The 12,139-nt window shown below is 34.0% G+C and overlaps 1 protein-coding gene and 2 long non-coding RNA genes across 4 annotated transcripts; 1 reads left to right on the forward strand and 2 right to left on the reverse strand.

The window, feature by feature from the left end:
• Positions 1–381: 381 nt before the first annotated feature.
• LOC105162975 (Cysteine proteinases superfamily protein) lies at positions 382–4,259 on the reverse strand. Its single transcript, XM_088881936.1, has 10 exons — positions 4,093–4,259; positions 2,886–2,939; positions 2,732–2,812; positions 2,396–2,578; positions 2,141–2,215; positions 1,912–2,037; positions 1,459–1,677; positions 1,143–1,256; positions 1,022–1,057; positions 382–750 (listed from the first exon to the last, which is right to left on the reverse strand). The coding sequence occupies exons 1-10, from the start codon at positions 4,171–4,173 to the stop codon at positions 616–618; spliced, it is 1,104 nt and encodes a 367-aa protein (XP_088738062.1). The 5' UTR covers positions 4,174–4,259; the 3' UTR covers positions 382–615.
• A 3,097-nt stretch (positions 4,260–7,356) lies between these two features.
• LOC148787974 (uncharacterized) lies at positions 7,357–9,135 on the reverse strand. Its single transcript, XR_016066150.1, has 3 exons — positions 9,054–9,135; positions 8,474–8,537; positions 7,357–7,593 (listed from the first exon to the last, which is right to left on the reverse strand). It is a non-coding gene; the product is annotated as an uncharacterized LOC148787974 (long non-coding RNA).
• Positions 9,136–10,200: 1,065 nt separating this feature from the next.
• Positions 10,201–11,777, forward strand: LOC105162974 (uncharacterized). Of its 2 annotated transcripts, none has more exons than XR_847884.3 (2): positions 10,201–11,041; positions 11,202–11,777. It is a non-coding gene; the product is annotated as an uncharacterized LOC105162974 (long non-coding RNA). The 2 variants fall into 2 exon arrangements; XR_016065783.1 differs by having other exon boundaries at positions 10,201–11,024.
• Positions 11,778–12,139: the final 362 nt, after the last annotated feature.

The raw sequence follows: 12,139 nt of genomic DNA on the forward strand, positions 1-12,139 counted from the left end.
AACTCAATTATTAGTTTTGATTTTTTCAAAAAAAGAATTGCTCTGATTCTCCATAGATGCATAAAAGTCTACAGGTATTGAATAATAATATCTAAAATCCGCATGTTCATATAAATTTGTCTTTCCCCGGCAAGGGAGTACTTCTTTAGGAGTCATATTTGTGTGTTTATCCAAGGGATCGTGCAGCAGGATACTCTGTGCAAGGTGCAATACTCCGAGACTAGATCATACTTCATAGGCTGTAATTGCTATTGTTAAAACATGTCGGTTGTTTGTTTGAAGTGCCTGACAAAACCCTATGATTTATCCGAACAACATAGAGCTCGGACGACCCAGAATATGAAAAAGAAGAAGCATAAGAAAATAGGAAAACAAAAGAGAGAAGACAACCTTTTCCATCATAACTATATCTGGACAATGTTATAACAGTTCCTAACAAAGAAACAATGCAACTGATGCTCATCAAACCCCAACAGTAGAGCATGCTCGTTATTCTTTCGGCCTTTAACACAAATTCCTAGAACAATGCAGCATTTAACACAAAGTCCTAGAACAACACAACATCCATGTCCATTTTGCCATATATCAAATCAAGTGTCCTAGTGATCCTTGGTCTCAAACTGAGGCATCACGTGATACATCCACATGGCCATGCTCAATGATCAAGTTTCTTGTCGAAGGTAATCCTGCCACAGCACCTACTTCAATGCCACACTCATTTGTTCCTCTTCTGATCATGAAGTATCCATCCTGTCAACCAATAAGTTATTCAATATTAAAAATTGCCTCATATTCAACACAAGAACTGAACAGCAAAGACTAAAAGAAAGGACATAATATTTTCTATCTTCAGTCGTATGATTATGCAGGAGTAATTGCCCAACCAAAAGAGTTCCAACATCCATCTTAAAAGTACAACTGAAGACCCACAATTACAGTGTGTTAACATATGATGGACAAATTTCCTCATTTCAGCTTAAGCGACAAGTAAAGATCTTGAATGTTTCAACAGATTACATACATCACCCCAGCTTCTGTTCCACTGATTTGCTAAAAGCTGCAAGACGAGTAAAAAGTAAGTGTACCATCCAGCTATACTGTCAAATTTGAATCTTAAAGATCTTTAAACGGCCAATAGTTACCCAGTAGTCCTGCCCATCATCATTAGTTCCCCAACCTATTAGCTTAACAGCATGACCTCCCATCTTATCGCCTGTTATGTGCTTGTAAACTCCTGACTTGTAATGAGCAAAATCCTGCAATCAAGGGAGAAAAGGCCAAATTAACTTGCCAAATAATATTCTCGAGTTTAACATAGATTTGAGTTAACAATGAAATTTAAGCTGCCTCAAAGACAAATATTAAAGCAGTAAGGAATCCTGATGAGTAACAAGAATATCAATCAGAATTCTGTATCTTACTCAAAACTGAATAATCAGAAGTTTACATCCCTTTTACCTCGTAGACAGTGAAAGAAACCTCAACTGGTCCATTCATGAAAATTTCTGCCATTATACTATAGGGATCCGAACTAATCCTATATGCATCGACACCAAAGTGCTTTGACTCTTCCCAGAGCATGTTTCCTTTTTTGCATCTCTTCTCGCACACAGGGGTGGGGTATACAGGCTCACAACCCGGGTGGAAGCATCCAATATTATCAAAGTAAGGATCACACTGCCAGAGAGAAACTTCATCAATCTCTAGCATACGCATATGCACATAGTACAAATTCAAATTGATGAACAGCCATGAGGAAGCGGCTATATCTAGGGACTGGCAGTTGTCAATGGAAAACTAACTTTGTTGCATAACAATAGATGCATTTAGTTATCTATACTTGGTCAGTCGACATGTTCTGATGACATTCTAAACAATATGACTCCTGTTTCTTGCAACAGAGAATGCTACCTCTTCAGTCACAACACCAGTATGGACAAAGTATCGCCATGCTGATATGGGATAGCCTCCATCACAACCATCACCACACATAAAGCCGCAGCATGCTAAAAGATCATTGACTGAGAGAGAGATATTCTACAAAACAGAGAATGTATTCAATAGTTATGCTTATGCTTATAATTCTTTTACAAATATAAGTTGTTGACCAAGAATGGAGATTTGAGGTTTATCACTTAACCATGCCAAAGTGAATGCAGAAGCGATCAGACAGAGCCTCAACAGCACCAAAAGCCCAACAAGAACCACAATGTCCCTAACAAGTAGAAACCTGGGTCAGGTAAGAATCTGCATATTCTGTCTGAGAATAAAGAAAGAAAGTGACAGAGAACTGAAGCAAGTTACCTGATCTTTGATTTGAGATGTTTTGAATGAAGACGAATCAGACAGGGAAGGGAGAAGAACAAAAGGCATTAGCACGTATCTGACAGAAAACATAAGAATAAAGATCAGATAACTGACCAAGAATTTTCCCGATTGTGCTGCATTGGGGCCAAACTGTTCGTGCATCAAACTTTTTTGGCAACTTCAGACCTTTTCTGTGAGTAACAACAGGAATTCCCTTCAAATCACCATCTGGGATCGGTTTAACTCCAAGAAGGTGCATAAATTGGCCAACCTGCGGATCAATTATTATCAATGACTTTGTCATGTATATTATTTATTTGTATTTTGTTGGGGGAAAGTGGAGTTAAGTGTTGTCGTGGAAGGTCTATTAGAATAAGTCGATAAGATATCTAATTCTTGGTAAGGTATTTTAGTAGGAACTTACAGTATAGTTGGTAAATCGAGGGTTCATAGCAGCTTTCCATCCGGCTTGAGCATTATCATTAATTAATTCAATAACGGATTCCTGCATGGTGATTTGCTGTTCAACCTGACTACAAAAATGAAAAAGGTACTTCTTTTTGAGTTTGTACAAGTACCTGAAGGATCCTACTGTTAACTTTTAGTTGAAGATCCGTCTTCCCTTCACTGACCTGCAGCACAGGATTTTGGAGCAACTCTGGATACTTGATATAATTATAAATACATGGATTATTTACATCCACCTCCCATGACATTAAAAGTTTTCGCATCCACTCTTCTGAAGTTTGTAATTATTGGAGTACCTCCCTCTCGTGTTATAGTAAAAAATTCTAGTAAGTTTTAGGAGCAAAGTCCCTAAATGATGTAAAGAACATAGATTATCAATTAATAATAAAATCTTTTATATATTTTGAACTTCATATTTTAGATTTTGTTCTCACATTTATTTTGAGCATAGTGTATTTAAAGGGTGACTTCGCTTAATGTTTCCAAAAGTACTCAGTCTTCACAGCAAAAATAGTTTATACTCTTTGTTTAGTAGATGTACATTGAAGTTCAGTTGTGATCTTTTAGTTATTTTTAAAACTTTTGCATTTTAAAAGCTAATTGTTTTGTTACTATACATTTTTTTCATATTTAATCCATGTTCTCTCAAGTAACTGAAAAGGGCGAAAGATTCGGTTTCATTTTTATCTTATAATACGCATTCAAAAAGATGATTTGTGAAATACTTCTCATAAAATTAATCACTGTTATTTAAATCGTCGAAAGTCTTAAAATTAAATTTCCCGTTCTCATATCTTTTTTTAAAATATATAATATTTCATCATGTGCTAAATTAAAATATTTGTGTTTGACTGAAGAGAGTTTCAAAGTTTAAACAGTTCTTTTGAAAGCAGGGCAATGAGAGTTCATCTACAGCTGAAATAGTTAAGAACTGATCCCTTCTTTTAATTCTAGCTAACATCCTGAACAGACCTAGGAAGATAAACAAGAGAAATGAAAAAATATGTTCCAGTAAGAGGGTTGAACACAAAGTTCTCAGGAAACTGAAGCTGAGCATGTTTTAACCTGAACCCCATAAATAAATTGACTTAAATTACATATTATTGCTGCCATATCCGAATCCAAGTTTGGCCTAATTGCACACGAACTATATACTTGGTCTACATTAAACTAAATCGAAGAAATGGTCGAAGAAAACATTTCACCGATTATAGAAGCTCTAAACAGCAAGCGATGTAAGATGCCAGGTGAGTTGGATTTGAACATGGAAGCATGAAAGGCAGTAAACGAGCCGGAAAAAGGGAAAGGACTGTAAACCTGTAGCTGAATCGCGAAGATAACCTCTAGAAGTAGAAGGACGATCAACAAGCAGATTCTAACCCCGGACGTTGCTGCCATTCGTCCCTCGAGATTGACTGCCAAGAGTCGTCTGGGCAAGAAACAGTGAAAGGAGATGTTATCTTAGGCGCATCTATCTATGACGATCAATTATTGGCCTCAACTGACGTCAGGCGTCTTGCATAAAAGGAGAGATAATTACATTATGTTTGTATTAATATTTTGGGTGATTTTGTTTTGAGATATATGTTATCTTCGAATTTATATTTTAATATAATATAAAATATTATAAAATAAGTGGTGTAGGTTTGATATTGAAATTTGGGAGACAGGAGTTACTGTTCATTGTCAAATCATGTTTTTTAATATATATATTTATTAATATATATGTGTATGTATATAGTATTTTGTTTGTTAGTGAAATATAATATATATATATTTATGTTAAGTAATTTTTTTTATTAAGGCATTTCTTTTTATATTTTAAATAATAATTATAATTTTAATGCATAATTAAATACATTGTAGTATTGTCTCCAAAATGATTTTGTTAGACTTTATCTTTGGAATGAAAAAACATAATATATAAAATTTAAATAAAAAATCTAGAATCAAGTATGTATTATTGGTATATTGTCCTCACTTTTCAAATTTCTCAAATATTTCATTGAAATAGGAAAAATTACGAGTACAAAAGATTTAAATGGTTTAAGTTGAAAAAATTTGTAATCAAACGTTAAATGCACTATATAACATGTTGAAAATACATTCATTAGACTTTCATATATGAACTGATAAATTCTAATAGATAATTGAAGTAATAAAAATACGAATTAGGTATATAGTACTGATATATTGTCAGTAGTGTACGTAACTGCTACAATATTTCCGTTTGGTATAAACGTTTTAAATATTTTAACCAAGTAGCATTGATAGTAAATATTAATAAAAAAACATTAAAAAAAAGGAGAGAGAGAGAGAGAAGAAAGAAGGAAGATTAAAGAAAAGAAAGAGAAAAAGCTGCACACGGTGACAGAAAAGAAATAAGAGAGAGAAAAGAAATCTTAAAAAAAGAGAGAATAAAGAAAAGAAAAAATCAAAATTAATTACTGCACCTAGTGAAGGTGTGCAGACACAAAACAAAACATAGGGTTATAGTTTTAGTCCCGAAAAAATCCAGGGACCCCATGTATTAATAAAAATATTTAAAAAACCTTTTCATAAAAAATTAAAGTATCAATTATCTTCATGATATAAAATAAAGTTCTAAAAAATTCCTTCATGCAGAAATTGAATCACACGCGCTTTGATTGCGAATTGACTATGAAGTACATCTATACACCCAAAGTTTTCAGAATTTTAACAGTATTGACCCTTTAATCAAATCCCTTTGCTATTCTTTGATAATCTATCTTTTATGCTCAGAATTAGGCCTAACATGCTTTCCAAATAAATTAAATCCTCATAAATTCATACCTTATTTTGACCGCCTTGTTTTATGGTATTCAAGTTCTCGGTTTTATGGACTTCCTTCAACCACACTACCACAGTAGATGGTTCGCAGGCACTAGGCTCCTTCAGCAACAAACATCACAACCCTATTTCGTTTCGTATCTTAGGGCGTAAAAGAAATTCTAATATAAGGACTTAATATAATTTTTGACAAATAAGTTGAACAGAAGTCTTACTCTTGTTGAAGAAATATATGAAATATTACATAAACATTATATCCTTCGTTGGAGGAGACAACTCTTTAGCCTCTTTATGATAGAGGGTTTGACTCGTCGGGAAAACCCCCATAAGAATTTTGAAAATATAAAGACTCAGAATTCGAAATATTATGCTTTGAAGAGTTGGAGAAATTTCTTATGGGGAAACAAGAATAGGAACGGGAATAGGAACAACACATCCAAAGTGAGGAGAGGTCGCGAAAGACCCAGAATTAGACTAAAATCGGAATTAGAGAAAGGCATGAGTACCTTCAGTAGGATAGTCGATATCAAGACTCTGGAGGTAGAGACTGGCGGCTAGCAGAAGCAATGATGGGGATCGTTAATTTTGAAAGGTGCTTATTTATAGGAAAGAGTGTTGAGATGCACGCCTAGTGAAAATGTAGGAGATGAGGACATGTTTCACATACCAACGAAGATCCATGTTACAAACTGAAGAACGTGACTGTTCATCTTCTCCTAAGGTAAACCAAGGACCCACGCATAAGATACACGAGTTGGGTCTTCGGAGCCCAGATCCGCTCGTTGACCCGAAAAAGCTACCCTTTTTGAACGACTTGATGCTCCACCGTGTTATTAAGAGCAACGAACGCTCAGATGATGACATGTGGCGTATTGTATACCAGGGGTCTATAAATACTTCAAATATAAATCATATGAGGTAATGTACATTTATTTTATTCACCTTTGAACTTGTAGATCGCATATTTCTATCTTGATTTGAACTAATTTGAGCGTCAAAGGGTTTTAACTGGGGATGAACCCGACTAGTCTAACGTACATCAACACGTGTTTATTTCTCATGACCCATTTACGATTTGGGGCGGAAACGTGACGTGCTTGATTTGCCAGAGAGATCGCATATTTCGATGCAAATCACTATAAGTATAAAATATTAGTTAATTCTATATACTTTTTTTTTTAAATAGGAGTGATGAACTATTTTTAATTGAAATAAATTGATTAGAATCATTCCTAACAAACATCAATATCTTGAAATAAATTGATTACAATCATTCTTATCGAATTTTGATATCTAACGAAAACCATTACAACAATCCTGATCAATAATATTGACACATACTATTTAAAGTAGAAACAACACCTACTATTCAATAAATATAACATCCCACGCATAAAATAGGGTTTGAACCATTATCTCTAAAATGGGGCTAGCTAGACCTCATTGGCTAGATAATACTATATGCTGTACGCTATTATTTGATCTATGTCTCCAATTTTTATGCTACTTTGATAGATATCCAAATATATAAACATGTCCATACAACAGTAAACATCTAATTAATTTAATATTTCAAATAATATATTATATTTAATGAGACTTTGTATTTTATTTATTTATATTTTTAATGATACTTATGAGATATTGTAGCGCCCCCTACTCGCTACATCTAATTATTACTATTTCATCCTTTCTTTAATCAGAACTCATTTTATAAGTAATTCTCTTTCAACTCATAAAATAAATTCTAATTTATCAGCATAATATATATACCACAAAAGGTATTAGATATCACCAAAAGTTCAAATTTACCCCCACTAGATGTCCTCATGTACATAACCTCAAGGAATATCATACCGCAACTTAAAATACAAATCCCGACAAAAGACCAGAATATTTAACAACCCAATAATCAAAACTCTGACTTCAGAAGTCACGGCTGACCCACCTAATAAAGACGACGGCACCGCTCAAAGTCCAATGTGGCTCATTAGTGTGACCTATCTCCTGAAAAGTACGTGGCAAGGAATGAGCTGCCTACTCAATAAGTATAGCTGATCAATTTATATATATACACAAACAAAAATTCATGTACATGCAGTCATACCGACAACAGTCATTCATCATACAACAACATCAGATATAAGCAACAATACATACTCACAGCTGTAAATCAATCCACGACATAATATTCATTCGTTATCGTTTATTAGTTAAGGGCCCCACTTACTCTAACTAGAGTACATCAGTCAATGGTCTCGCCGGCCATCATCATATCATATACAGCACAGGATACTCGTTGTGTGATATCCCCACACTCTTTTACTTCAGCTGTGTAGCAATATAGCACAGGACATCACAACATGGTACCCCCACACCACCCCAGTGTGTAGCTAACAAGCACAGGATATTCCCTGCTGCCCCGGAATACCTCGGTACCCTACGCGCCATGGTATCTAGCTTAATTCACATATTTTTCATATCTCGATATCAATCACATTTTCATAAACCATTGACTGTGTTTCCAACTAGGTAAGCATCATCTTTTATTTCCATTCACAATCGTCATTCTATTCCTTATAATAATCACTTTCTCAATAACAACTCCCAATTAGATTTCATCAACAATCAATTATATGATTATCACATAATCATATCCCGCATATCTCTACATTACCATCACACACCACATAGTAACAATTTCACCAATATTCAAATAATCCACAACTAATTATGTAAACAATCAATATACGAAAGCCACGTATAATAATATAAAGCCAAGTCCATGATCGCATCCAAGAAACCAATATATATAATATATACAATACTACACACACACACACACACATATATATATATATATATAAATCCAATTAGCTATACTTACCTTATATCCCAAAATGCTTCTATTTTACGAGGGACTGCTCAACCCTCTACCTTGTCGTCACGTCCTATAATAAATTATAATACGTATAATCAATATATTTAATTTACCAAATAATTCATAAGAATTCACTTAATCAAACCCCTTATATATTTATAACTATCATTTTTAATAACATTCGTAAATTATATTACCATTGAAACCTCATTTTTCTCTTTAATAACATAATATTCCTAAAATATAACTTCCGAAGTATTTCTATGAATTTTCTGTCAATTTACCGTTGCTATACAATTTAATTAAGCAACAATACATAGAATTACATATTTGGTTAATCATTCCAATGGAATTGTAAAAATTAACTATAAGGATAATTAAATCTAACAAATCAAATAATTTAATTGCTCAACTATATCATTTTTATAGCAATTGTGATATTTAATACGATACTAATTTAAATAGTCAAAATCATAAAATACTCCGATTAAATAGTTCACCGCTCAATATAATCAACATTTAATAAATGAACTAATTGAATAATATAATTATATGAATTAATAAAAATTAAAATGCAATTTCTTACCTCTGTTTTTCTTCCTGTTGTCCGAGAGAAAATTGCAATTTCTATAAAGGTGTGTGTGTGCGCATTGCTGTGTGTGTTTTGTGAGTGTGTGTGTTTTTTAAAATGAGATGGAGTAAAGAAGAGGACCCACCGCCTCACTTCAAACTCTCTCTCTCCTCATTCATTATATATATATATATAAATATATTAATTATTTATGTACATAAAACATTATTATTATTTTATATTTAATTAAACTTTTCTTAAAATACCAATTATATCCTTTTCATTTTCTTGATTACTATAATTTGCACCAAATATTATAACGAACTCCAATTTAATCCGTTCAAGTGTTATTATATTCCAAATTCAATCTATAATTTATTTAATAATTAAATTTAAGTTTCTAATAATTACCAATTAGTCTTCTAATTACGTGAAAAATTCTACGGACGTTACATATATATAAATGAGTTATTTGCAAATTTTTTATTATGACGCTTTTTTATTCCAAAGCATAGGTTTAAGTCTACGAATTTCCCAATCCTTCACATTGGTGCCTTATCTTTCTCCACCATTTCCACCATCCGACTCCATTTATTTCCTTTCTCCTCGAGAACAAGAACCAAAAGAATACCGTTTCTTTGCGTCGTCGTTGTCCCCTCAGCCGATGACCTCACACTGCCTCTCCTCATTCCCATGTCATTGTTGTCACGAACTTTTTATTAAATTTGGTGAATGATATTTGTTTGTCTTTAATCAGTAGTTTAGAAAATTAATTTTTTTTTCTAATAACAATACCATTGAAATAATTTTGATCCTTCTTATTTCATGAATTACACTTTTAGTTCTTGAATTTATTAATTTTTAATACAGATGATTCCAATCATTAAATTATCGTCAAACACTAACGAAAATGCATGCATGAAGTGCACGTAAACTTGAAAAATAGAAGAAATAGACTTAAAATTTTAACATATTGCAATCTAATATGCAAGTTACTTAAGTCTAGATTAGTTTATTAAGGGAGGTTATAACCTCGCTTGAATTTATTATTTATTTATGTATCAGTATATGGAACATGAACACGGATATATAACTAATTAACAATAATATGTGTACCATTAATCTTTTGAAACAGTAGTTGAGATACCATCTATCATCTCCCTATTGAATTTACTGCTTTTTTAGTTTTGAGTGGTGTTACATATATGAATGCGTTCTTTACAGTGAAAAACTGCAACTTTTTGAAATTCAACATACTCAAAATAATTTTAAAACACTCCTTTTTTTTTTGGAGTAATAGGAAAACCTGTAAAGAAGAAAAAAAAAGGAATTTGGCCGAAAGGGTAGACGTGGAATAATAGTTGACGTGGCAGGAGATAGGCGAGGTCGGCGCGAGTTTGCCGTGCGCGAGAACGTGTAAGCAAGCGGTGGAGGTATGGCGTGCCACATCGGACTTGCTATAACTACCAACTTACAATCGCAAATCCTGATTTAATTACCGGGAGAGAAGAAGAAGGGCTACTTTTCCGCCTCAAAAATCCTCGGGTGCTGCCTCTCTCGCCATTCAGTTCAAGGTCAGGGCGGAAGGTGCAGCAGGCGATGACATCTTTAAAGCCCGCCCGGGGGGGTTATGCTTATTCCTGTCCACATAAAATTAGCTGTCCACAAAAAAGACATCCAGGTCGCACTTGGTTTGCAGCGAGTCATTCTTCTCGCAAATCCAAACTCAAAAGTATTTTGTACAGGAAAAACCTTCTAACTCCCGGTCCGCCATTTATGGACCTCATTAGCTCAATCAACAAGTCCCCAAGATCATCTCTGTTTCATCATATCGGCGATCTTGATTCGATCTCCCAATCACACCAGACAAACAGTTACCACGTTCACCCTCTACTCAAGCAAGATCAGGCTATGGAGGAGGAGGAGGAGGAAGAATATATTAATTCTCAAAAACTTGATCAATGGGTCAGAGATTCTGCAGTTGAGGTGACTACATAATTTCTGTAAGAATTAAATTTATCTTTTTCCTTCTCCTTAGTTTTATTTTCCATATTCCATCCGCACGACGACCTATGTAATATCACTTCCACGTACTTGCATTGTTCACCACGCCACAAAGGTTTGACCGACCTAACCTCGTCTATGCGCTTCCACTGTTTGCAGATTGTTCATAATCTTGATGAAGCCCCTTTTCTTGTCCACATCTACTGTAATGGCAACGGTACTAATGGAGACGGATCTACACCAAAGATGAGGATTAAAACGGTTAAAGAAAAGGCTATAGCAGATAACTGGCCCATGATTCAAGAAAAATGGAGAGGAGGACGCGGCATCCCAAATGGTGTTATCTTAGTGGAAGAACTTACGACTCCATTAGGTGAACCAGAAACCTCCGAAGAAATTGTAGAAAAATTGGATTTGAATAATCAACCATGCTCTTCAACAAAATTGTGGGGGATACTCATCCAAGGAAAAGGAAAAAGCTGTACAGCCTGTTACCTTCTTAAGACTAGTCAGGTTCAGTGTGTCGCGGGATTATGCACGCATTTTTGTTTGTTGAGGGTTGAGTGTTTAGTAGAACATGCAGATATTCAACTTAAGAAGGCCTGGCTGCAAATGGGTTAATTTCCTTCAGTAGGACCACTTTGTGGACTCTATGTTGTATAGATGGTCAACAAAATACATCTCGAATTGCATATGGATTTTCATCCACAATTTTAAGGGCCTGAGAGCGAGCGATATTATTGGTCACTAACTCTTAACAATTAAGGGCTTTGTCCCAAGACCAATTCCATAACTTCGCCAAAGTTGTCCATTCCTCGAGATTGTGTCTAGGGTGGCAAATGAGTCGAGCTAGTCCGTGAGTTTGAAAAATTCAAGTTCGAGCTCGAGCTCGAGCTCAAAAAAGGCTGTTCATCGGCTCGCGAGCTGGTGAATATTTTTTATTTTTTTTATATTTTATTTTTGAATTCTTTATATATTTAATTTTATATTTAATATTTAATCAGTTTTATAATCAAAATTGACCACATATTATAATTATTAATCAATATTATACATTTTATTTTAGATAATAATAAATTATGATACTTTTATTTATA

Source organism: Sesamum indicum, linkage group LG6 (genome assembly GCF_026168435.1).
Source record: "Sesamum indicum cultivar Baizhima isolate 11 linkage group LG6, ASM2616843v1, whole genome shotgun sequence".
NCBI lineage: Eukaryota > Viridiplantae > Streptophyta > Magnoliopsida > Lamiales > Pedaliaceae > Sesamum > Sesamum indicum.

Bases quoted from the DNA above. Each gene is read 5' to 3' on its own strand.
- LOC105162975 (XM_088881936.1), bottom strand. From the start codon at position 4,173: ATGGCAGCAACGTCCGGGGTTAGAATCTGCTTGTTGATCGTCCTTCTA. The intron at 2,216-2,395 runs GTTTTCTGTCAG...TCTACTTGTTAG, and splicing joins TATCTGATCTTTATTCTTAT to GGACATTGTGGTTCTTGTTG. The intron at 1,678-1,911 runs GTAGCATTCTCT...TCTCTCTGGCAG, and splicing joins CTGGTGTTGTGACTGAAGAG to TGTGATCCTTACTTTGATAA.